Here is a 23253-nt window from a genome sequence, read left to right on the forward strand (position 1 = left end):
CACTGCGATCCTATTCAAGACGCGCTCATTTAGGAATCAGTTCCACAGACTTAACATTCCTGTCAAGTAAAAAAAGAAAGAAAAAAAAAATCAACATCCTATCAAAGTGAATCTGAGCCTCCTGTTTCCATAACTACCAATGAACCACAGGCAGCAAATACATATTTTGGGAGCAGCCAAAGTGAGGACAAAAATAATCTCTCTCGCTTGTTTTGAATCCACAACCAAAGTATTTGCTACCCTGCAGATTTTTTTTTCTACCTAGACAATATGAAAACTTTTTTTTTTCCCCAAATAAGCATTTGGAATAAGTTGTGGTGCAGGACCACTGCTTTGCAGAAGTCAGTGATACTGGAGGGCAACAAAAATTAATCATGCCACAGCAGTTAAATCAGACTTAACTCCTGACTTTGACTAGGCCACTCCAGGCCACCCTCATTTTGCTTTTATGAGTCTTTCTTGCTGGTTTGCATTAAATCACGATCCTGRCACATAAATGTACTTCAGCTTAAAACTGACAGCCAGACATTTTCCTTGACATAATTCATTGCTGCAATAAATACATCCCAGAGATCATTTCCTGATTCTAAAAGTCTCAAAGCAGTCATGCCTTAATATGGATCAAAAAACTGATTTTAAAAAGTTAGCTAATCACAATCAATTAGTGATTTATTAAGCGGTGGTAATAATAGTCTCACGGTGGGGCCAGAGTAATATAAAGAGCTTTAGAAACAACTGCAAGCTAAAGAAAAGCAATAAAATACAGACTAATGAAAGAGCAGTATTGAGACCAACAAGCCATTTTAAAATCATGACCATAGAATCTTGGTAGTTAATATTTGTAGCTAACTACTCAAAGTGACAAAACAAAGGCACTTTTTATGATAAATTTCCATATAAAAGCGTTACTCTTGCTGTCTCGCAGCTTTAAGACACRACTTATAAATTGTCAAAATAACATTTTTAAAGGCGGTTCTACACAAGAAAAACAAAGCTACACGTGTTTTTTTTATTATTATTATTTAAATAGCCTCGTAGTGTAACTAAATAAATACACAACTGATGGAGWGACTCACCTCTACACTGAAAGCCCCGCAGCCCTTAATAAACTCCGCAATGTTCCTCTGACACTCGCTGTCGCTCCTCGGTTCCTGGATAAACTATGAATTAAAAGAAAACGGGTTCAGTTTCAAATACTCTTCTGAAGCGGTAATTAACCCCTATGGCARATTTYAAAGAGTTTCCTTGACTGACAGACGTCTTTTTTTTTAACCCACAGRCGCTCAGTCTGTGCACTTGCTGCTTTCCAGGATCAAGCAACCTAATCAGCACAACTTCCGGTTTTACCTTTCAAAGTAAAGCAAACCATTGCCAAACAAGCTTGAAATGCGACTTTTTTATTATTATTATTTTTGCTTTATAGCGATAACTAAGCACTCGATATTATTTCATCGAGTGCTTATGCATTTCTAATCTATAATACCCCCAGAAAGACTGTAAAGTTTTCAAGAATTAAACAGTTTCTTCCATTGACATCTGGTGACATGATTGTTCTTTATTTTATTTTTGATGAGCGCATTCTCTCTCCCCGGGGTTTAGTTTTGTTGTTATTTACTGGGTTGTTTTACCAAAAGCTATTTAAAATCAAATTTTCAATCAAACTTTTCTGCAACTGCGCAAAGCTGAAGGAGGATGTGACGTTAAGAGACGCAAAGTCCATTGTCCATGAGTCTTGGGGGCGTGGTYGGAAATAAGCGCGTGAGTGTCGTACGAGTGCGTGCTCTGGTGCAAATGGGAATAACCTTGCACACCTGTGAGATTATATGGTTAAAAAAAACATAAATAAGGATTTGATTAAGGATTGTGATTGTTGTAAAGGAAAAAGTGAACTTCGCCAAAATAAGAAATGGCAGGTCAAACTTAAAAACCAAAACAAAAGTTAWCAGTCCCAATAAAGAGCTGAGTATCTATATCTCTAAACAATTCAAGAGAGTTTATTTTGTATTTTTTATACGAGTTTRAATTCCTTTTGTGGCCAAGCTTGCAGAAGACCGGTTGTTGTGAACAGTCTCACACACTTTAATGCCTTCTTTGAATTGAGCAAACAAAAATGTTTGGGAAACTGGGACACAGACTTTGATGCATATAGGGACAATCTTGTGATTCTTTTATGTTTTTTGTTGGAGTCAGACCTACATCTATCAAACAATCAGCTCATGCAGTTGAAATATCTGCACCTCAAAGCCATTGATACCCAGAAAAAGACTGATATGTGGCTCTCTTTTGGGTTTTTTCTTTTCTTAGTTTGCATATCAGAATCTTATTGTGTTTGGATGATCAAACTGAGGCATTTTGCCCTTTGCAGTACATTCAAACTGCTCTTTTTTAGCTAATGTTTTATTTAAACTCCATTGTGAACATTTCTTATTAAGTTTAGCCGTTTACACAAATTGCCAGCCAAATTTAACATGTTCTTCTTGTTGCTCGTTTTAAAAATTGCAAAAGTATTTTGCAATTACACCATCATATTTACATAAGCAGTAATTTTCAAAACAACAACACTTGTTTTAATTCAAGTGTAACAATAGCCATCAAAAATAATTGAGATAGGCCTATAGATTTTTTTTTTTTTTTTTTTTTTTTCCGTTTTTACAAAAGTAGAACATATCTGAGCGCAAAATACCGAAAACATACTGTAGCCTATTTGGGACCTCCAGTTATTTTATTTTTAACAACTTGATCATTTTTACTCATAATGTACCGAAAACAGCCTTCAGATTAGTGGAAAAATCAGCCTTCCATGTGGTTTTCCATTTTTAGACTGCTTACTTTGTCCACCGTCCCGGGTCTGAGTCGCTCCAGCAGCCTGCACAGAACCACTCCATCCTGCAGGGACGCCTGGAGGAAAGCCTCTGGATCCGACACGCTCTTCTTGGGAGACTCCAGGACCCCCAGCGTGATAAGCCACGTTACCGTCTGCTCTGCCGAATTCATGATTTGGCGTCTCGGATCGTCGTACAGCAGCAGCTCAGTCAGTCCAGGCTGGGTGAAAACCCCACAGCCTGGAAACAGAAGGAACGGAGCTGGCAGTGAGAAACAAGATCGCTCCTTCCTCCTCCTCCCTCTTCCTCTCCTCTCTTCCTGAGGATGTTGATATCACCTTGCTTTGTGCACAGCTGTAGCGGCCAGCAGATTCATCAAGTTAGAAGCTGTAAGAAATGACTTCCTTTGGCAGTTTTCAAAGTAAAAGTGGAAATCTGTAAATACGTCGATCTCATGCACCTCCTCTCTGTGCTACATTTGCTGTCTGAAGACATGCACCACACCCAACCAAAGAACCAATCAGAGTCGGAGGGGGGGTGGGGGGTCTCAGCGATGCCAATCAATGCGGAAAACTCAGAAATTGGGTTTTTGCTAACAGCAAGCAACAATTATCAAAATCTGTTCACATGAAGACTTAAATCAGTGCTTTTAATTTGAAAGAAACAACTAATTTCTGTTCTGTCGCTCTGTAATTTTCACCATATGCAGCACAGACAGATGTAATCACAAATAATTTGATGGGAAATTATTCCTATTTCTTGCACCACAAAATCTCTTATACAGCATTTTTAATGTAAACGCATGTTAATTAAGTAATGAGACGAATTGGGATGAGCAGAAACTGCTAAAGAGCTCATTACTGTCAGGGGTTTAATTTGTTTTATTTATTTAAAACAAATTGTGTTATTTAGAAAAACATAAACATAAACAGTGGTTTGACTGAATAAACTGAAAAAGGTTGTAAAATATGTAAGCAGCTCTACCAAAATGGACTCTGTTGGACACTTTGGTTTCTACATTTTGCTGAAAGTAGTTTTTCCAACTACATCCCRATGTTCATTTAGATTTTGGCATAAATTTTGTAAACAGCATTTAGGTTTCCTAGAAAAATCMCARTTTGAAGAYGTTTTAAGTCCACTGAAAATGAAACCTGAACATTTCTGCAGCTATTTCTTTCAGAACTTCAATATATTTATCTCCATCCACRTAACTTTGACCAAAAAAACTACCCTTGCACTCACAGCATGATGTTGCCACCACCAAGCATGACTATGGCAATGGTGTGATCATGCCGATTGCATTTCTGCCAGATTTTTTGCAGRAAGGCCAGAGAGATCAATTCTTAAATAAAGAACATCCCTGAAAACTCTGCTTCTAGTTAAACAAAAAGTCATTAAGATATGAAACATCAAAGAAGGGAATATGAATATAAAATTTTAAGGTTCAATTTGACAAAGTGGCTAATTTAAGAGATTTAATGATGCATATATTTTGTTACAGGTATAAAAGGTCAAAGGTTACAAAGTAATCAACAGGATGGCAGGAGGTGTGGAAACACCCTAACTGCTTCAAAGTGTGAAGTYCTGTGTGAAAACGATGAAGAGCGATTTTCCTTTTGTGTTTAACTATTACCTATTAAATGTTTATACCTCTTTACACATTTCCTCAGCTCAGACTTTAATGTATTTTATTTTGATTTCAAACAACAGACCTAGTTGTGAGAGTGAGAGAGAAGGCGACTAATACATGGCTGTTGAAAGTTTTACAAATCAAAGTCTGAATTTTTTATGGCTTACCTTTGGATTTCAGAGTGAAGGGAAATGAAGACAGCTGCATGCTACACTCTCTAGATTTCACTTTTTATTTGTAAAGTGAAATTAGTGTGACCAAAATGTGAAAAAGTCCAAAGGCTGCAACACATARAAGAAAACAGAAGTCTACTCAAAAAGAAAGCTTCTGATGTTAACATATAGTTCCTGCTCTTGATATAGTTTGAAATTGCAAAACTCAGAAACTTTAAGGAACATTTTTAATTTGTGTTATCTTCATCTCTACCAAACAAGGTAAAAAGTAAATGAAAATAACAACTCTACGAGAAACTCAAAGAGAAMATAATAAATGATTTCAAAAACAATTRTGAACCCTCTTCTGGGTCAAATTCACATAAATTACATTAAATAAATGTCAAAAAAGGATCAAAGTGGTCTAACGTGATAAATACACATTCCTCCACATAAAGTTGCCCCTAAAAATACTGAAACATGAGAGAAATATTTCAAACGCAAACCCTACTTTCACTGTTGTGGTCTCATGATTATTAAACCGCCTAAACAGAACTCTTTAAAAGGCAAACGATAATGTTTCATCACATGTTAGAAATATGTCGAACTCAAAGAAACACATCAAAAGAGATCAAAAAGGATAAAAAAAAGATAGAAAAGGCAGAGAATATTCCCAGAAATGTGTCTGGAGGAATAGTGTAGCTTAAAGCTAAAAGAGCAGAGGCTGCGCCACCTGGTGGCGGAAAGAGAAAGCTATCAACAGCTGCCATCAGGCTTTTGAGGTGGTCGAAAACCCTTGACTGACTACAACAAATCTGCAGGGAAATATATGAGAGACTACTAACCTAAAAGCACAAGCATAGCTAATTGAGAATTGCTAAAAGCAATATAAATCAGCTAAGGAAGTTGTGGGATTCTGTTCAGTGGAGGAGTGGATCAAAAATATGAAGACAGTGGTGGTCCTCTGAAACTGTAAAGCTGCAGTTTGTGGAGGGCAGGATGGATTCAGTCAAATATCAGGAAATCCTGGGAGAAAATGTCATGAAGAAGCCGAACAACACAACGGGGAAAATATCACAAACGCCACCGAGGCTCAGATTCAGAATAAAATCATGGGAAAYGCTAAAGTGGCCATCAGGGTAGCCTTCCTTCGAGTGGAGCATTAATCTGAAAAAATCAGGCTTGCAGCAGGTTAAAACAACAAAAAGATGCTCTAATGAATCCTAAAGGTTATTATAATGAAAGGGTTCAACAATTTTAAGGGTGCAGAATTCAGTAAAAATTGCTTTTTTACAATTAATCTCCAGAAGTTACTTGAAATATAGRTTGCGTTGAGACATTTAAACTATTTTTAATTTGTTTATTGCAACTGATTTCAAGTTTATTTCCAYTAAACCTAATTARCAGAGGTGGATGAATGACTTTTAAAGTGAGGCAGCCCACACACCGTCAGTACTCTGAAGCAAAACCCCAGAGATGGACGAGGAAACTAAAGTGGTTTTGCACATATTCATAACCGACTTACAAACTGAGTGCAAATGAAAAGTTTCCAAGTCTGAAAACAGCTAATYATCTTTATTAAAGTCAAGCAAGCTGAACAATGCTAGGCTTATATGCTTAGGAAACAATTAAGAGGCCTTAAGTTTGAATTTCACAAACTTCCAAGTCTGGATGTAATGAGAACAAATTAATCATTTTCAAACGTTTTGCAAGCGGAAGTGAAAGTTAGAGAGCTGCTGTAGGTATGATGCTTGGCTCTGCCACTGTATAAGAAACAGGCAGTGACAGTCACAGAGGTTTCATCAGGCATGTCAGTTTTTTCTGTAGCTGCCCTTCCACTTCCTTATTCAGCCCTCTGTGCGTTTCCTCTTTCAGCAACTGATATTATTCCCCTTCAGCGCTCTGCTTTGGGTGATTCTTCGCTTTCGAGCTGTAAAACTGAGCTGCATGTCTGCTCTTATTCGAGTGATGTTGAGGTCGGTGTGGCTGAACTTAGTTGTGTTTGGTTTTAGAGATCTGGAAGGGGATTTCTGAGCCGTAGAAGGAGAAGACGACGGGTGAGAGCAACAGGTACGCAGCGCGAACAGAACAGTTTGCCGATCTGCTCTCTTAACTTGTTTTTAACTGTGACCAACTCTCTTTGTGCTTTTCAGCCCCAATGCCGCCCTTCGGGCTTTCTTTATGAGGCAGAAGGAAGCATCAGAGTGAAACGGTGACAGTCATGTGCGTCTTTCTGCAGTAGTCTACGTGCCTTGSGTCCACTTCTGTGCGAACAATGTCGGGCGACGTCAACACCTTGACCTGGAGGAGCATGTCTCCCACCAGCCCGACAGATTCCTCGTATATGTCTCCCRTCACGCACGTTGGCAGGGATAGCATCTTCCCGGTGAAGATTATCAAAGTGTGCTTCCTCAGCAACAGCTCCAACCTGGGGAAGAACTTCAAGCTGGTCCGCTGTGAGGAGGGCTGGACRATCAAGGTATGCTCCTCTGCTTATTTCCAACCCGTCTTTGATTACAGCAACACACTGTAAAAAGTCAGTCAAGACACAGGAAATAAACAGCCRAAAAATGCYGTACCATCACCCGACCTTTCAGGTTTYCATCTCTGAAGACTCTATGCTCTTCTGCTCACTTCAGCACGGYGGCTAAATATTGTTTAGATGCTCTTCAAACTTAAAACATGAGAATCTCTCAAAGTGGTTGGGTCTTTGTCACAATCCAAGGCAATTCATTCAGGTTCAAGTCATGTTGCCAAATGTAAGGTGAATTTCTGTCAAAGAGAGACTAGTCTTCAATTAGCAGTAATTCCCAGCAAGCATGTGGCAACAGCGGAAAGGAACRACTTGATTTCAGGTTAGAGGCTGAGCTAACACATCAGTGTTTTTAGAAAATAGGTSTTTTTTACTATCCACACAAATATCTGAGTAAAATTTTCACTCTGGAACCCCCCAAAAAATGTTTCCCAATGTTGAAAGTAAAAAGAGTTCCCATGTGTGCACTATGAAGAAAGTTTCACCAAATAGTTCAAATGTGAACACATTCCATAATTTTGTGTGATTTCAGAGTACAGAGGTTTAGAGAGGGTTCAGAAGGGATGACGTTGTTTGATTATTCTCCAGTCTATGTGGCACATTCAATCTTAAATAGMAATTTGGATACCACAGGAAAAAGTTTGKTTATTTGATTACTCAACCTGTTTGGGTAGTGTGGTTACATTTCACACACAGCATCATAAAAATTAGCATATTAAATTCTCTATGCAAGAAAGTACATATTTGGTAACTTCTTATAAAAATCTTTGACACTTGCAGCACAGTCATYGTTGCTGGAGGAACCTTTACAATAGCAGCTGCTATATTTATCATCACTGTCAAAKCTACACTATTAACACTTCTATTAAGTACTACTGAGCGTGCTCACTACAACATTTACTTGCTTGTTATGTGACAGAAACAAATGGATCTTACATTTTTTTGCTCTAAATTCCTGCTACAGATAGYTRCGCTGCACCGTTAACAGCAGCTCGTACGTAAACGAGAGATCTGTTTAGCTTCATGTTTGCTTTTCGTTATTTCTCTTCCCTTCTATATCAGTAGCGCAGGTGAGAACATGAGTATTTCCGTTTTTGAAACAAACTCCATCATGCGCTGCAGATTGTTATGAAGTGTGTGTAGTTTTCAGTTTAATTCAATTAAGTCAAATGAATTCTAATTCAATAAAATGTGATTTATTTATTTTATTTTATTTTTTTCAAATTTTCTATGCTGACATTTCTGGTATAAATTCAACTTAATTGTCAAATTGCTCGTTCAGGTATCGACTATTAGCAATATAAGCTCCAACGACGCATTTCTTAGAATTCTGTACATTTGAATCCTGTTATGCATTTGCCTGATTTAGTGAAACACTAATGGCTAAAACTGAAAAAAAAAGAACATTTTATTAATGCTTCTGTAGTGAAATCGGCTGTTGAAGTTGATGTTGCTGACGGAATAAATTACTTTTTTAGTTTAAAATCGGATTTCAGGAGGCTTTCTTCTTATTTTTTCTTAATCAAACGTTGGTCATTGAAGCTTAGTTAGTTCCCTGCAGCCCCAGCTTACCTGAATTCATAATTTAGGATGAGTAGATACTRTCCTATRCTGCTGTCCTCTAAGCTTCACTCAGCTGTGTTATTAATTTTTTCCCTTAAACCTACATTTCCAATGATCTCAGCATTATCTGGCTGTTTGTCCACTGCTTTACTCAGCTTGTAAAAGGGAATCACCTCAGTTCAGACTTGATGTAGATGCCTTGCAAAGCCCTCAGCACATCTTCTGCTATTTCTGCTTCAACTCAAAACYTTCACAGAGAACTGATAATATCTCTGCCTCGGTTGCGAGACTGTTTGCAACCAAGTCRCCTTGCTTGTTCGAGAGTTTGCCGTCAATAATGAGTCAATACGTTTCCAATTTGCACCATTAGCTGAGGAAAGTGTCAAAATCAAAGCTTTGGGTTGAGAAAAAAGCCGACACGAGGATTTACTCAACTTTTCTGGCAGCCATTATGAAAATGTCAAAGGACAATCGCATGCTAACAATTACTTCTCCTCTAGAACGTCATCCATACGGTGCTGTCCAGTGGCTGTGTGGGTCCAGACATAAAGCACAGCCTCTGTTACGGCCTTCTTCTCAAACACCTGAAGTCTTTAGAGATGCACTGGCTGCATCCAGACCTGACCGTGACCGAGCTGACACAGCGCTATGAACAGCAACACATCGAGGCCGAGTGGAGGTCAGTGACTGCTTCTATTTCTAGTTTTGTTTGGTGGAGATAAACTGATATAAACTGCAGATAGTGACTCAAATTTCCTAACATTAAATTTTTAACATTATTTTTTATGACATCATGGAATAGCTCTCATTTTCCATAATTCATATAAAAACTAAAGCTAGCTGCTGATTGACCAAATGTGCTTTAATACCGTTTTTTTTGTTTTGCTTTTTTTTCTGGACAAACTTGCATGAGATAAAATATATAATGCAGAAAAATCTGGCCTGGATCTGGTAAGAATTGAAAACAGATCCTTGAATTTGCAGTTTATGATCAGCAAGAATAATTTAACAAATTTAAAAAAAATAAGATTTCAAAGGCTTTGTTTGGGCTCTAAACTAAAACTAAAGTAAGACCCTTACACTAGACTTACAAAAAACAGATACAAGTAAAGTGATCTAAAGGCTGAAAAACATTTTTAAAAAAGGCCTGTTTTTATTTTAGAATAATTACGCTAACTCAAACATGACTAAATGAGAAAGAAAAACTAGCTTTGGTGTGATAAACTAATACAATAGGTAGTCATCTAAGTAGAAATCATTATAAAAACAGTTTTATCAAAGTGTAAGCTTTTAACTTTTAGATCACATCGGTTTTATAATTCAAAGAAAMCCTGACAATCTATAAAAGTGRAATAAMATATTTTTTTCTATTTGAAACCATATTGTTTATAGTTACTTTAAAAATGTCTGTGCAGTGAATGCAAGTCAAATTTCTTGGTTGTGAGCAGAAATTTGGCCAATAAAGCTGATTCTGATGCTGAAAAATGCAGATCTGGTAAATCAGTTTGGCTCAAAAACCAGTTGAAACATATCAGCTCTAAATGTAACTTTTTGCGCTGGTTTCATGTGGTTTCTTTTTCTTATTTGCACCACCACTACTAAAGTTAGGTGCACCCATATTTTCACATTTAACTTCAGTTTTAAAGTATTTCACTTTAAAAACAAAAATCTCTTTCCATATATACAGTGTTGACTTCCATGTGTTTAATCTAGTGAACATAAGTTCTTATGTGTTGTACAAGACAGGGAACTTATTGAAGAGTGTTTAAAGTGCTTCAGTGACAGGAAATTTAAACTTTAAGTAAATGAATGAAATAAAAGGAAATCGAAATCATAAGTGTATGTGCGATTTAAGTGAACATTTGACAAATTATTGTTTGTGCACATAGATATATGCGCTCAATGAGCCCTGAGCCCTTCATGATCTCTGATTGAGTTACACAACAATATGGGCTTGCACTCTAGAGTCCTGCATATTCTATTTCCGATTAGCTAATTATGATGTTTGTCTGTACAGATATGACCTGAGGATCAGATACATTCCGTCAGACTTCTTGGAGACCTTTATGGATGACAGAACAACCATGCTCTACTTTTACCAACAGGTCAAATATCTACAGATGTCCACCTTTAAAGAATTTCCAGATTACTTTTTAAGTTATAGGAAATTCATTAAACATCAGGGTTAAACTAAGATCCTGCTAAAAATGTTTGGTAAATATAAAAAAAAAAAGCTGTTTGTTTTCGACAGGTACGAAGTGATTACATGCATAATTATGCCTCCAAAGTCAGCGATGGGATGGCCTTACAGCTTGGTTGTCTGGAGATCAGGTAAAGAACGGCTGATGTTTCATCGAGGCTTAAAGAAGAAGACGGCAAAGTCGTGTTGGTACTGACATATAAATCCTGGTGTTGTTGCTGCAGGAGGTTYTACAAGGACATGAATCCAAATGGACTGGAGAAAAAGTCCAACTTTGAACTGCTGGAGTAAGTAAAGTCTTTACGGTCTTTCAGGAAAATAGTGTTCAAGCCGCTTGATCGAAGCATAAAATTGTAGCTCTAAAAACACCAATATTTATTCACTCCACTCTTTAGGAAAGACGTAGGGCTGGACCTGTTCTTTCCCAGAGAGCTCATAGACAGCATGAAGGTACAGTCACCTCCAGACCACGTGTCGTTTTGTTCTCGCCACTGATTCGTCAGCGAATGATGCCGTCTGTCTGTGTGGTCGCGTAACAGCCCAAGCAGCTGCGTCGGCTGATCCAGCAGACCTTTCAGAGCTACTCGACGTTTCAGCAGGACCAGTGCATGGCGAAGTTCTTCACCACGTTGTCTCAGTGCTACAGCATCACTGAGGAGAGCTAYGGCTGCCAGCTGGTGGTGAGCCGTCTTGTGGCGTCATGTATTAATCAATCTGGGCAACCTGGAACATCTGGGTGTCCCTCAAAATCGTAAACATAAGACATACTTTCTCAAAGCAATGAATGAGTTTTATGTTGCATGTACTGAGAGATATGGAAGGTGTTTGCCTTTTAGAAAAAGCAGAAAAGTGCTATTTAACATGCAGAACCTTTCTGTGTTCTGCTTTTCTGTAGCACGGCTGGAATCTATCTATAGACCTGGTCATAGGAGCCGGAGGGATCAGTCAACAAACGGATAACTCAAAAGTGAGTGGAAATCTTTTCATCTTCCAGTTTATTAATCATACCAGTTGATTTCTTCAATTATTTTAGCAAAAAAATATTCTAAAAAGTGAAATATTTCTCCACTTGAGYTGTGGATCCCTGTAGCTCCTCCTGAGTATGTGATATTTGCTTTAATTGTTTTTCTCTAATCTACTTTACTTATAGTCTGCAACAGGGAAATGTTGCTCAGACTTATTTTGGTTTGGTCAAAGGGTCACAGTCAGAACAACATCTAAGAGGTAAAGGGTGGAGTGAAAATTCTTAAAATGCATTTTCAGGCTATTTATCTCCATAAATCATAAAAAAAAAAAAGAACCAGAAATAAGAAAAAAGGAAGTGGGTTGGGTTGTAATGGCAACAGGTGGGTGTGAAGTTGGGGTTTAAATAGTCAAGGTATAAACTTTAGCTCTTTATTGCTTCACCTTAACCAGCAGTTCCAAAGTACATCAGCGTTAATCACAAACACTGTCTRTTTCGCAGCCCGTCTGTCTGGCCAAGTTCTCTGACGTTCGCAGCATCTCCAGCACCGCTGAGCCTGACGGCCGCGCTCTCCTCACCGTGCACATAGAGGGATCCAAACAGGTAGCACTTCACTTCCCGACTCAGCAGTTTCACAATTAGAGTAGCAGGAGAAAGTCGTGCGATGACGGGCGTAACGCAAAGCACTCACATCCTTCTCAATGCTTTTGTGCATGCAAACATACTACATGTAGTTCTTCTCTGCAACTAAATAAATGCATCTCTTTCTCTGGTTTGAGCCAGTTCCTCATGTATTAGCATGCTTATCTAATGACTGCTCAATAGCTAACCAGGAGACACTGACACAGTCAGTTTCTCTAAGCAAAGCTTAGAGAAACAGGAGCTGAAACATACTTAGGATTGGTCAGTGTAGGGTTATTCTGAGATCCATGAATCAGAAACAAAATATATCCTCCTGGTAAACTAGAAAACACAAGTTTTATCTAAGAATAACGGGACCTTGAAGGGTCAACAGCCTTACAGAGGTGTCAMTGGTACAACAATTAAGATTCATGAGTAATTTTGCCCAAGAACTTTTTTTTTTTTTATGTCTAATTTGACCAAAAAGACCAGCATGGTTCCACTTTTGGACCACAACCTACATCCTCCAGTCATATAAAAACTTTTGTTGTTCTGGGAGTGCCAAGCCAAGCTTCTCCTTTTCTTCATATTTCCTTTGCATCCTGATGTGGCTTCTGAGTTGCACTATTTTTGTGGCTTTCAAACCCCAACATCTTCACCTAAAGCAGATTATCTTGTGCTTTCAACTCCGCAGCCGCTTGCAGTGAACATTTCCTCCCTGGCCGTAGCAGAGAACATGGCCGACCTGATCGATGGCTACTGCCGACTGGAAGGAAAAGCCGAGAAATCGCTCATGATCAGACCTAACAAAGGTACGATCACAGTATGTCGCAGGGCAAAATCACTGTGGTATACAAATAAAAAAAAGCAAAAATGAACATAAAAAAAAAGAAGTCCCCCAAAAAAAGAAGTCCCGCTTTACAACCTTGACGTCACTAAGTCATAATGAAAGTGCTGTATTTGGTTTTCACAGGAAGAGACACAAGGCTAAAGCTTCCTGACATACCTCAAAGGTGACTATTATGGGTCAAGTTTCAAAAATGTTCATGACACTGAAACGTTTTTTTTTTTTTTTTTCTGTAAATACGCCAAAAGCAAAAACTGTGTAGGTGTTGGGTTTATTTTTGCTTCCTCTTTTCCTCTGTATTTTATTTGACATTTTCTTTCATGTTCCTCTCTGTTTGAAAAAAAAAATGTCATTCAAGCATTACTCGCAACCGACTTCTTTTTACAACAGCTGCATTAATGTTATTTCCATTTTTGAACGCCAAAACAAGATTTTCTCTACATTTCATTCCAGAGCTGGTCCCTCCGGCCCAGACAGAGGTCCAAGTAAGTCAATATCTTCATTTATAAACTTAACAGACTCTCACGTCTCGAGTTTTTAYTTGCATCTCACTATTCTAACTACATTTAGAAAGGTTTTAATTGAGGAATAAATGCTGGACGTAACTGCTGTTTTAAAATGTTTGGGKTTTTTTCACTTAACCTTTAGGTTCGGATATTTATGCAGAGATCCCAGAACAGACCGCAAAGTATGATGGTGAGTAATAATTCATTTTAAATTAGGCAAATAATGCAGCATTGTTCTCAGACAATCACAAAGTGCTTCGTAATGACTGAGCGTAAAAATAAAAACAATGAAAAAAAGAAATGAATAAATAAAGAAAATGCCATTATATAAAAAAAATCTTAGGGAAAACGATGTTTAAATTTGTGATATAAGACGCTCATAAAAATGTGACAGCAGCCGAGTCAAGCAACGCTGGAGACCAACTGAGATKTATCTGGTGGGGGGACCAAGCAAGAATAGGTTGAACAAAATTCTCAAAAGGTCGCTTGAGGTAAACAAGTCTCCATGACGACCATTAGATGCTATCTACAAGCRCGTCTTAATAAACTAGAGACACAATCTCAAAACTATTTCTGTAGTTCAAAGCGCGTAAAGCACAGCGGTCCAACCGTCTTCACAGTGAGCCGCCTGAAAGCAGCAGCAGGCTTCATGCATACCATCATATTAYGCTACTGTAATTCATTTGCTTTAGCTGTGGATGTTTTTCCAAGGGGCTCCAAGTGTGAAAGGCATTGGGTAGCACAGCTACATCTTTATGGTTCTTCTGGATAATCTTATTGAATCCTCAGAAATTTCTTTCTTCCATATTTTTTTCTTTTTGTGCTCAGACAAACATCGGATCTCCAGAGATGACATCGTTGTAGGTCGGATCCTCGGCGAGGGTTTTTTTGGTGAAGTCCAAGAGGGAGTTTACAAAAGTCCAGTGAGTTTGTCTTGGTTTAAGGTTCTTTCATATGTTGCTATTAGGTCAGGGTGATAAATCAATTTTATTGATTAATTAAAATTTWGGTTTTTGAAGATTTAATTTTAGAAGCTTTAATGGCGTGGGTTTCCGTAGTTCATAGTGATGTCAGCATGTYAAAGGTCCACCATCTTGTTTGACAGCTTCTAATTAGTTGGACTTTGAATTCAGGTAACTCTATGAAGAAACATAAAGGTCAGGCTATTTTTTTAGAAGAATAAAGTCATAATGTAACAATGAAGTCAAAATAATACAAAAAAAAGTTGTATTTGAAGAATTAAGTACTAATTTTACAAAAAAAGAAAAAAAATACTCCAGCTCGTTTCTCATTAAAGCAACTTTTTTTCTTATTKTGTTTTGTTACACTCATGTAGCCTGATCCTAATATTAAATCATATAACTCAAARAAGGAATGATGGAAGTAAAAGCCACTTTTTGAAAATATTTTCAGTCATTTGTAATTTCTTTTTTTTTTTWAAARAAASMAACACAAAAAAAAAAAAAATCAGAGATTTGATCTTTAAGCCAAATCGCCCAGCCATAGTTGCCACTGTACGTACTTTTCTATCAGCAGTAAACTCACCCTAATCTCCACACTGCCTCAACTGCACTGTAAGTCTTTCTAYAAAAACACTGAATGAGTTGCTATGGCGATGACGTGTGTTTGCAGAGYGGAGAGAGAACCCGCGTGGCGATCAAAACATGCAAAGACTGCTCGGCGGATGTGAAGGAGAAGTTTCTAAGTGAAGCTGGTGAGTGCTTGGCTGCTGCAGTGATTGTTTCTTGCTCAGACCCATTCAGAGAGATTCTGCATTACTCACGTCTCGACCTTTCTTCGTGTCAACACTGATGATGATGATGATGCTGATGATGATGATGATGATGATGATGATGATGATGATGATGATGATGATGATGATGATGTGACCGAAACATTAGCAACCTTATTATGTTGCTTTTAATAGAAAACACTTCATGGAGGTGTTTATTTTGCAGAAACGTTATTTTTTAAAAGAATAGGTGAAACGAAACATTGCCTGTCGCTTGTTTGGACGCTACGTGTTCTTGATCAGAGCGACGTTCCTCTGACTTCCTGTTGTCTGCTTGTGGCTTTGTGAAACAGGCTTATATAGAAACCACAGCTCCAGTGGGGAAAATCTAAACAGGCTTCTTTCAGGCTTTAATTTAGGCTAGTGTGTTTAAAAAAAATGATGGCAACACCTTTGTTTAATTTAGAGCAAACTGAATTTGATTCATGATGATTTGATGCAAAATGTCATACGCATCTTGATTTTTAATTGCAGAAAGTGTGACAGTTGTTTAACATTTCACAATTACGCCATGTTTGGTACTTTGTGTTGATTCTATYGCATAAAATTCCAATAAAATACATTGTTGTGGCTGTAATATAGCAAAATGTGAAACATTTKAAGCGGTTTGACTACTTTCACAGGAACCTCRAGTATAAGACTTTTATAGTTCTAGGTTAAAATCTATTGTCTGCATCTCTTTTATTTTCTGGTTTTGGTTTCTAGCTGTGGTTGTGACCGCTAGCTGTGAGCCTCATCATGCTATAAACTGCCAAGTGTTTCACTACCAACTAACACCAGGAACTTGTTGCTAAGTAGGTTAACAAGCACACTGTTGTATATGGTGYCCACCAAAACATTGGCTTTGAACTTGGTGGATAAACTGTTGCTGCCATAGGTTTACGTTTTGGATTATATAAAAAAAAATCACTATTGTGCTTAGCTGTATAGATGTTCATTCGGACAAATACTGCATTTTTCTCGGTTAACATGACAAGTTCAGCTTTACTCTGGGCTTTGGCTGACACTCTGTAAACACAAGATATAATGAACCATCAACTATGTGTAGTTCAGTATTTGCAGATTCACCCAGAAAGTTGGGTGAACCTTCTGTTGGATGTATCTCCAAATTATTTGCAGAAAATTTGCCGACTCGCTGAACTTTTTTAAAGAGCTAAAAAAAAATTTTAATGTAGCTTGGGAAGCTGAAATAACTAGGCATAATGCTGCTTGATATGCTATTAGCTGCAGTTTCCAAAGCAGCCAATCCAGGACAACCATTTATTTTCCTTGGCACTGATTGGATGCACCCTCAAATTCAATTTTAATAATATTTTATGGATGTCAAAGAGAAATTAAGAGTGGAAATAAGGAAGAGTGTTGATGTTAGCTTCTGTGTTGATGTTAGCTTCTGTGGTAATGCTGAGATGTTTTCCACTATGTCAACGGTTAAAAAAAGCCAATAAAAAACACCGTAGGTAACATCTGTATTACAGATAGTTTACAAATGTTATGTTTTATTGATCTATGTTGATTCCTTTATTGCAGATCTCATGAAAAACCTGGACCACCCTCACATTGTGCGTCTCATCGGGGTCATTGAGGTCGATCCGGTCTGGATCGTCATGGAGCTCTACGAACATGGAGAGGTGTGGTTCTGAGTTCAGACTGTAAAGTTGTGATTAAAAGCAACACGAGCAGCTTCTCATGCATCTGGCCTGACTATCACAACCAGTACAGTTAGTCATTGTTATGCTCATGTGTCTGTTTATCTGCAAGCTGGGAAACTACCTTGTGGAGCAGCAGTACATCCTGACCACAGCACAGTTAACGCAGTACTGTCTACAAATCTGCAAAGCCTTGGCTTACCTAGAGGGACTCAGCATGGTACACAGGTAACATTGCTAAAGTGAACAAACAAGCAACTGAGGCTTTTTTTAAATTTGTGCCTTACTTTTTCTATGTTGGTCAAAGTCCAGGGACTTTTAGTTAATCTCCATAACAACCACTAAAGTTCTGTATCTAAGACCATTCATGGAAAGTTAAGTGGAAAGACAAGGTACACCAGCAACAGGGATAACTGTTGCTTTCTGTTCTTTCCATTTAAGCAACTCCAGAAATCTTTAAGCCACTTCAATATTTCTGGAATTTGATTTTTATCTCTTATCTTTCTACCACTGTTTGTGTTTGCAGAGATATTGCCGTTAGAAACATCCTGGTTGCATCCGCTGAATGCGTTAAGCTCGGAGATTTTGGACTGTCTCGCTACGTTGATGAACAAGAATATTATAAAGGTACATAAACGCAGCTGCCCTGTATGCATTTATCTTTTTTTTTTTTTTTTTTTTATAAATGTCAGTAAAACACAATTTAACTTCCAGTGTATTTTTGGATCCTGTTCTCTATGTGCAGCTTCTGTCAGTCGATTACCGATCAAATGGATGGCTCCTGAATCCATCAACTTTAGACGCTTCACCTCAGCCAGCGACGTCTGGATGTTTGGTAATGAGAAAACACATCTTCCTACTAACCAATAGAGACTTCATGAAAAGTCTTTTTTACACTTTTCATTTTAATTTTTAAAACCTATTTATGTAGACATGGTCTGTAAAAGGAAACCATGAAGCAAACCCTGAATGAAACTGAACCGAGTAAAATCAGCTCTGAATACTAAAACCATATGGGAGTCCATGTAAAACTCACTGAATCGAGCCTCTTTATGCTGACACTTCATATGTTAGGCTTCTCTTCATTTTTTTATGGTCAGAGCAGTTCCTCCTAAAAACTCACCAGAAGAAGTCCTATTTTAATTTTTTATCGTTTGTTAAYACTCACCTAAAGTCTGCTCTCAAATCCTCCCCAGAAAATCTATGGGACTAGATTAGTGCTCATAGTCTCTGGCAACTTGGAAAGTTTCTAGATGAAGTTTCTCTATTTGTTTTTCCATAGTCAAACATCTGGTTAGTGTTTTAGAAACTGCATGTAAATTGTAAAGGATGCTACTGCTACTCAGCTACTGAGAAAATGGCTTCCAACAGAATTAGTGTGTCAACTTACACTAAAGAAAAACGTGCCCTGGTTTAAGAGGAAAAAAAGAGCCAGCTACTAAGAAAAATTATTCAAACCTCTTCAAAACTGTAAGTTTTTATAAGAGCATATTTGTAAAGTAGAAGGAAAACAGCACAATTTTCAGAATCTTGGCAAGTAAAAATTGAAAAGTGTCGCACACATTCAGACMGAGACACTTTTTCTACAAGATCATTTCAGAATACTTTGGTTCTGTGCATCATTTTGAATCTAAAAATAGAACGGCACAACCACAAACCCAGCAATAYACAGCTAGGTTTGTGGGGAACAAGAGCGTTTTTAGTGAAGCGGCCAAGAGGCCTGAGGCAATTCTGGAGGAGTTACCGGCTCCCAAAGCTCCAGAAGCAGATGGATAAAGATGATTAGAGTGACCAGAACTGAAGCAACATTTCTGTGAGATACGGACTMAAATCAAAAGTCAGAGATAATTACTTGATAAAGCTGATGCTCTTATTGAAGAATTTTCAAACCAAATATTTTTAGCCCATCGYCTGCTTTATGTCTTTCGATAATCTACCAGATTTAAACATTGACAAAGTCAACCATGGGTGTGTCTTCAACAGGTGTGTGTGTTTGGGAGATCTTCTCGATGGCCCAGCAGCCTTTTTACTGGCTGGAGAACGGGCAGGTGATCAACCAGCTGGAGTCCGGGGTCCGGCTCCACAAACCCCAGCAGTGCCCTCCCCCCATCTACGGCCTGCTCACCCGCTGCTGGGCCTACGAGCCGCACAGCCGCCCCACCTTCAGGGACCTCGTCTTCTCCTTCAGGTGCACACACACACACACACACACACACCCACACACACACACTCCTCCAAATGCCAGGCTTTTACTTCAGTCGCGGTTGGATTGTTTACACATGCTTGTTATTTGACAGTGAGATCCACAAGATGGAGCTGGAGCAGGAAACAGATGTTAGAAGAGTAAGGTCTCAGTCTTTCTCCTCCACGCGCACAGACCCTCCGCCAAAGGTACCARAAGTCAAACTGTTTCAACATGAGTTCATGTCGGTGTGAAACGTTGACTGAAACGGCAGCACTTATTGTTAACCTACTGTATATCGTGTGACAGAGCATTTAAATARGCCAAAGTTCTCACTTCTGATTCTGAATAGCTAGCAACTTTTCTCAAYTTGGTGCTGACAGTTTTAGAAATAGATTAAAAGTGATTGCACTGCCTAGAAGTTGCGTCTTCAATTTCCCTCTGAGTCATAAATTCTTTGTTTATTTCAAGAATTTGCTCAGATTGTTGTTGTATTAATGCTCTAATTTTCTTCTGTTCATATTAAACCAACTATGAAATACTCAGCATTAATTTTCTCTTTTTCTACTTCTCCATCAGCCGTCCAGAACTCAAGGCAACACCCTCGCACGCATAAAGGTAACCAAAAAGCAGAAAATTGATCTAAGAGTTGTGTGGTAAAAACCACAGTTAGACTAWAAGTAACCCAKATAGAAACATACTAAAAGAAAAATAACAATGCAAATAGAAAAAGTGCCAGAATGTGGCAAAAYATGAAACTAACACAAACTAATGTGGTGGGCTTAAAATACCTCCCTCAAAAAAATKGTGGCGTTTCATTTGCGTCCGTGCGCTTTTTAGGCTCCGGAGAAAGACAGCAGGATGTTGTGGGGGAAAGAGAGAGTGGAGGACACTTTACAGAGACAGAGGCGAGAGATGCTGATGGACAAACAGTGGCTGGAGCAGGAAGAGAGACAACTGGTGAGACACGTCACTCGCTCGCTCGCACCWAAACACGCACACCCTAACCTGAGCTGCTACCGACAAACTGGCTACCACACTGCCGCATTCAGTGACGCAGAACCATGTTGGTTTTCTTTGGCTCATAGGATCCTGTGGTGAGACAAGATTCACTAACCAAGGTAATTTTTTTTTCCACCACTTTCTCTGACGTATTTAAGTGTATATTTTAAATAATAGCAACCCAGTTCTGCTCATATATTTACATGCACTCATCAGGAAATGTAATATTAATGGTAAAATTTGACCTTTTTTTTTTTTTAGCAGTTTATAAAACAGAACCAGATAAAAAAAGTGTGGAAGTTTGAATTCATTCTGGATTTTCTACACAAGGTGTATTTTTATAACTTATAAGTTTATAAGGGGGAAAAAAATGTAGATCATGAGTATTTTGAACTATAGGTTCATATATATTCATATAAAGTTTAACCAAATATTAATCAGGGTGTAGTATGACTTTATTTGACCATGTGTGAATAAGACAGTCCTAAAGTAAGTTGGGTCATCCTTGTGTTGGTAAAAGTTGGTTTGGCTCGCATCATAAGAGCTGAGCCAACAAACAACTTTGTTGGCTCAGATTTATTTTTTTATTACAGAAATATAACTCATCAAATTTCCTGCTTTTCTTTTTTTTTATCTACAGCCTCCTGAACAAAGCCCAGCAAATGGTGAGTCCTGGGCATGTTCATTTATTGAGAGAACAGAAAATCACCAAGCTGCTTCTCTCCATTGTTAATTTAACCAGGACTGGTTTTTGGTCGCACAAGGGTTCCGCTCTCAGAAAAGAGAGTCTCGATCATACGGTCCTTACGGGTTTTTACACAAGTCATGACGTCAAAGCTCAATGACCAGGTCATCTGATCTCTCGCTCGGCCTGCGTCTCCCTCTCAGACAATTTCATAATTAGTCATTTAGTTATTGACGTGTGGAGCCAAAGGTTTCCAAAGTTCTCTCTGTGTGTGACTCAGACGAGTTGCTATACTCCCCCACAAATATTAGACCAGCATTCATCACTTCTAAATCAAACGAATGGCTCATTAACCAGCTTACAACCAAACACATGCACTCAGAGCRACAATGGAACGGCTTAAATCAAAGCTRCAGCGAAWGTTTTATTAAATATTTTAAAGAATCTTGAGTTAACTTTTGATTTTTTTTTTTTGAGTCAGGTCCCCCGGAGAAACCCTCAATGCCTCCCACCGCCTCACAGACTCGGCCCACAGCCGAGCTGGACCGGTCCGGAGACGAGGTCTACACCGGCGTCATGGCGATGGTGAAGCAGGTGGTGCAGCTGAAGAACGAAGTCAACACGCTGCCCGCCTCAGAGTATCCCACCGCTGTCAAGGTACACTCATCTCTTGGAGTCTTGGTGACTCCATGCTCCTCATCRTTGGTTGTAAGTAAAAAGACCAGGAGAGGGCGCTCTTCACTCTCTCACTTTGCTGTCTACAGGCTGTAGGAATCACTCTCCGCAGTCTGATTCAAAGTGTTGATGAGATTCTGCCGTCTCTGCACAGCTCAGTCACCACAGAGGTAAACTTTAGACGTTTGCGCCTCACCTATGGGTTTAAAGCTTAATCACGATATTTGTTTGTCACTCGAACAATGGATAAGATAGATGAAAAAGGTTTTGAGTGATAAGACTATCGCTTGACTTCCTCCCCATCTCAGATCGAAGGCACCAAGAAACTCCTGAACAAGGATCTGGGCGAGCTCATCAACAAGATGCGGCTCGCCCAGCAGAACTCTGTAACCTCGCTGAAGGAGGAGTGTCAGAAACAGATGCTGGCCGCCGCCCACACGCTAGCGCTGGACTCCAAAAACCTGCTGGACGCTGTGGACCAGGCTCGGGTCAGGGCCAACCTGGCCAAGCCCAAACCCAGCTCCCAAGATGCAGGAGGAGGCGAGCCGGACGAGTAAAGGAAAATACGTTCCCTGCTTTGTAAATAAAGATTGATGTTTGAAGTTAAACTGAAATAATTAYCAGGATACATGGAACTTTAAAAGCAGCGATTTTGTACTGCTTATTCTTTATTTTCGATGTTAGAACACTGTGTTAATAAGCACTTCCTGTTCCTGACTCGACKGCAAAATATTTCTGTGATGTCGATGCATCACAGCAAGTATTTTTCTGCAGGGAGAGTTCTGAGTTGGAGCATTTTGTAAATGCTTGAAATAAAAATGTATGCACACACTGTCTCCTCTTATCAGTCACACTTATTTGACTTCAGGAGGACGATGAGAGACATWAGACCCACCAACTGCTATCAAAGCAATCGGTGTTTCCTGAACACCTCAGCATAACCACAGGCTGGTTGCCTCCATATCACACCACATTGAGGCAGTAATTCATGCAGAWGGAGCCCCACCCAAGGATAGTGTGCATAGACATAGACATACATAACAAGGGAGGAATTCTGCTAAATGCCAATTTTCAGGCCGAAAGCTTCATTTGTGTTTGAGAAGTTCCACCTTGTCCTCCTTCACCTTTAGAGATTTTGCATGTTCACATGAAAATGCCACCTGATTTGAGGTATGGGTATATAGAAAGGTCACAGTACATAAACGTCGTTTGAAGAGGGTAGCGCAAAAACTTTATGCATATCACAAAGTTATCATATAGGAGATATACTCTCTGTGTGGATATGTTTATGTCTGTATTTCTAAGTTGCACCTTTCTGGTACAGGTCCCAGCAGGTTTTGTAAAGCCACAAAACAGGTTCACATTTACAGGTCACAGTTAGTAGTAAAGCATTTCAACTTGCATAAAACAGGACTGCAACCTCTCCACTGTGG

The 23253-nt window shown here is 38.8% G+C and overlaps 2 protein-coding genes across 2 annotated transcripts in view; one reads left to right on the plus strand and one right to left on the minus strand.

The window, feature by feature from the left end:
* LOC103476917 (rho guanine nucleotide exchange factor 7) overlaps positions 1 to 3154 on the minus strand; it is a 6401-nt gene extending 3247 nt beyond the window's left edge. Inside the window, exons 1-2 of the mRNA XM_017308932.1 lie at positions 2830 to 3154; positions 1077 to 1160 (exon numbers count right to left, since the gene is read on the minus strand). Coding sequence (XP_017164421.1) covers positions 1077 to 1160; positions 2830 to 2994 — 249 coding nt within the window. The 5' untranslated portion in view covers positions 2995 to 3154. The remainder of the gene's footprint in view (positions 1 to 1076; positions 1161 to 2829) is intronic.
* A 3304-nt stretch (positions 3155 to 6458) lies between these two features.
* Positions 6459 to 22654, plus strand: LOC103475221 (protein-tyrosine kinase 2-beta-like). The gene is made up of 29 exons (XM_008426677.2): positions 6459 to 6674; positions 6758 to 7083; positions 9201 to 9379; positions 10718 to 10805; positions 10952 to 11031; positions 11125 to 11187; positions 11296 to 11350; positions 11440 to 11580; positions 11796 to 11867; positions 12366 to 12467; positions 13180 to 13297; positions 13459 to 13498; positions 13786 to 13817; positions 13981 to 14028; positions 14667 to 14761; positions 15471 to 15552; positions 17158 to 17258; positions 17389 to 17504; positions 17803 to 17903; positions 18022 to 18111; positions 19260 to 19464; positions 19574 to 19667; positions 20038 to 20076; positions 20299 to 20418; positions 20547 to 20579; positions 21101 to 21125; positions 21627 to 21802; positions 21910 to 21990; positions 22129 to 22654. Exons 2-29 carry the CDS (start codon positions 6880 to 6882, stop codon positions 22375 to 22377), a joined length of 2829 nt encoding a protein of 942 aa, XP_008424899.1. The 5' UTR covers positions 6459 to 6674; positions 6758 to 6879; the 3' UTR covers positions 22378 to 22654.
* The last annotated feature ends 599 nt before the right edge of the window (positions 22655 to 23253 follow it).

Source organism: Poecilia reticulata, linkage group LG2 (genome assembly GCF_000633615.1).
Source record: "Poecilia reticulata strain Guanapo linkage group LG2, Guppy_female_1.0+MT, whole genome shotgun sequence".
Classification (NCBI taxonomy): domain Eukaryota; kingdom Metazoa; phylum Chordata; class Actinopteri; order Cyprinodontiformes; family Poeciliidae; genus Poecilia; species Poecilia reticulata.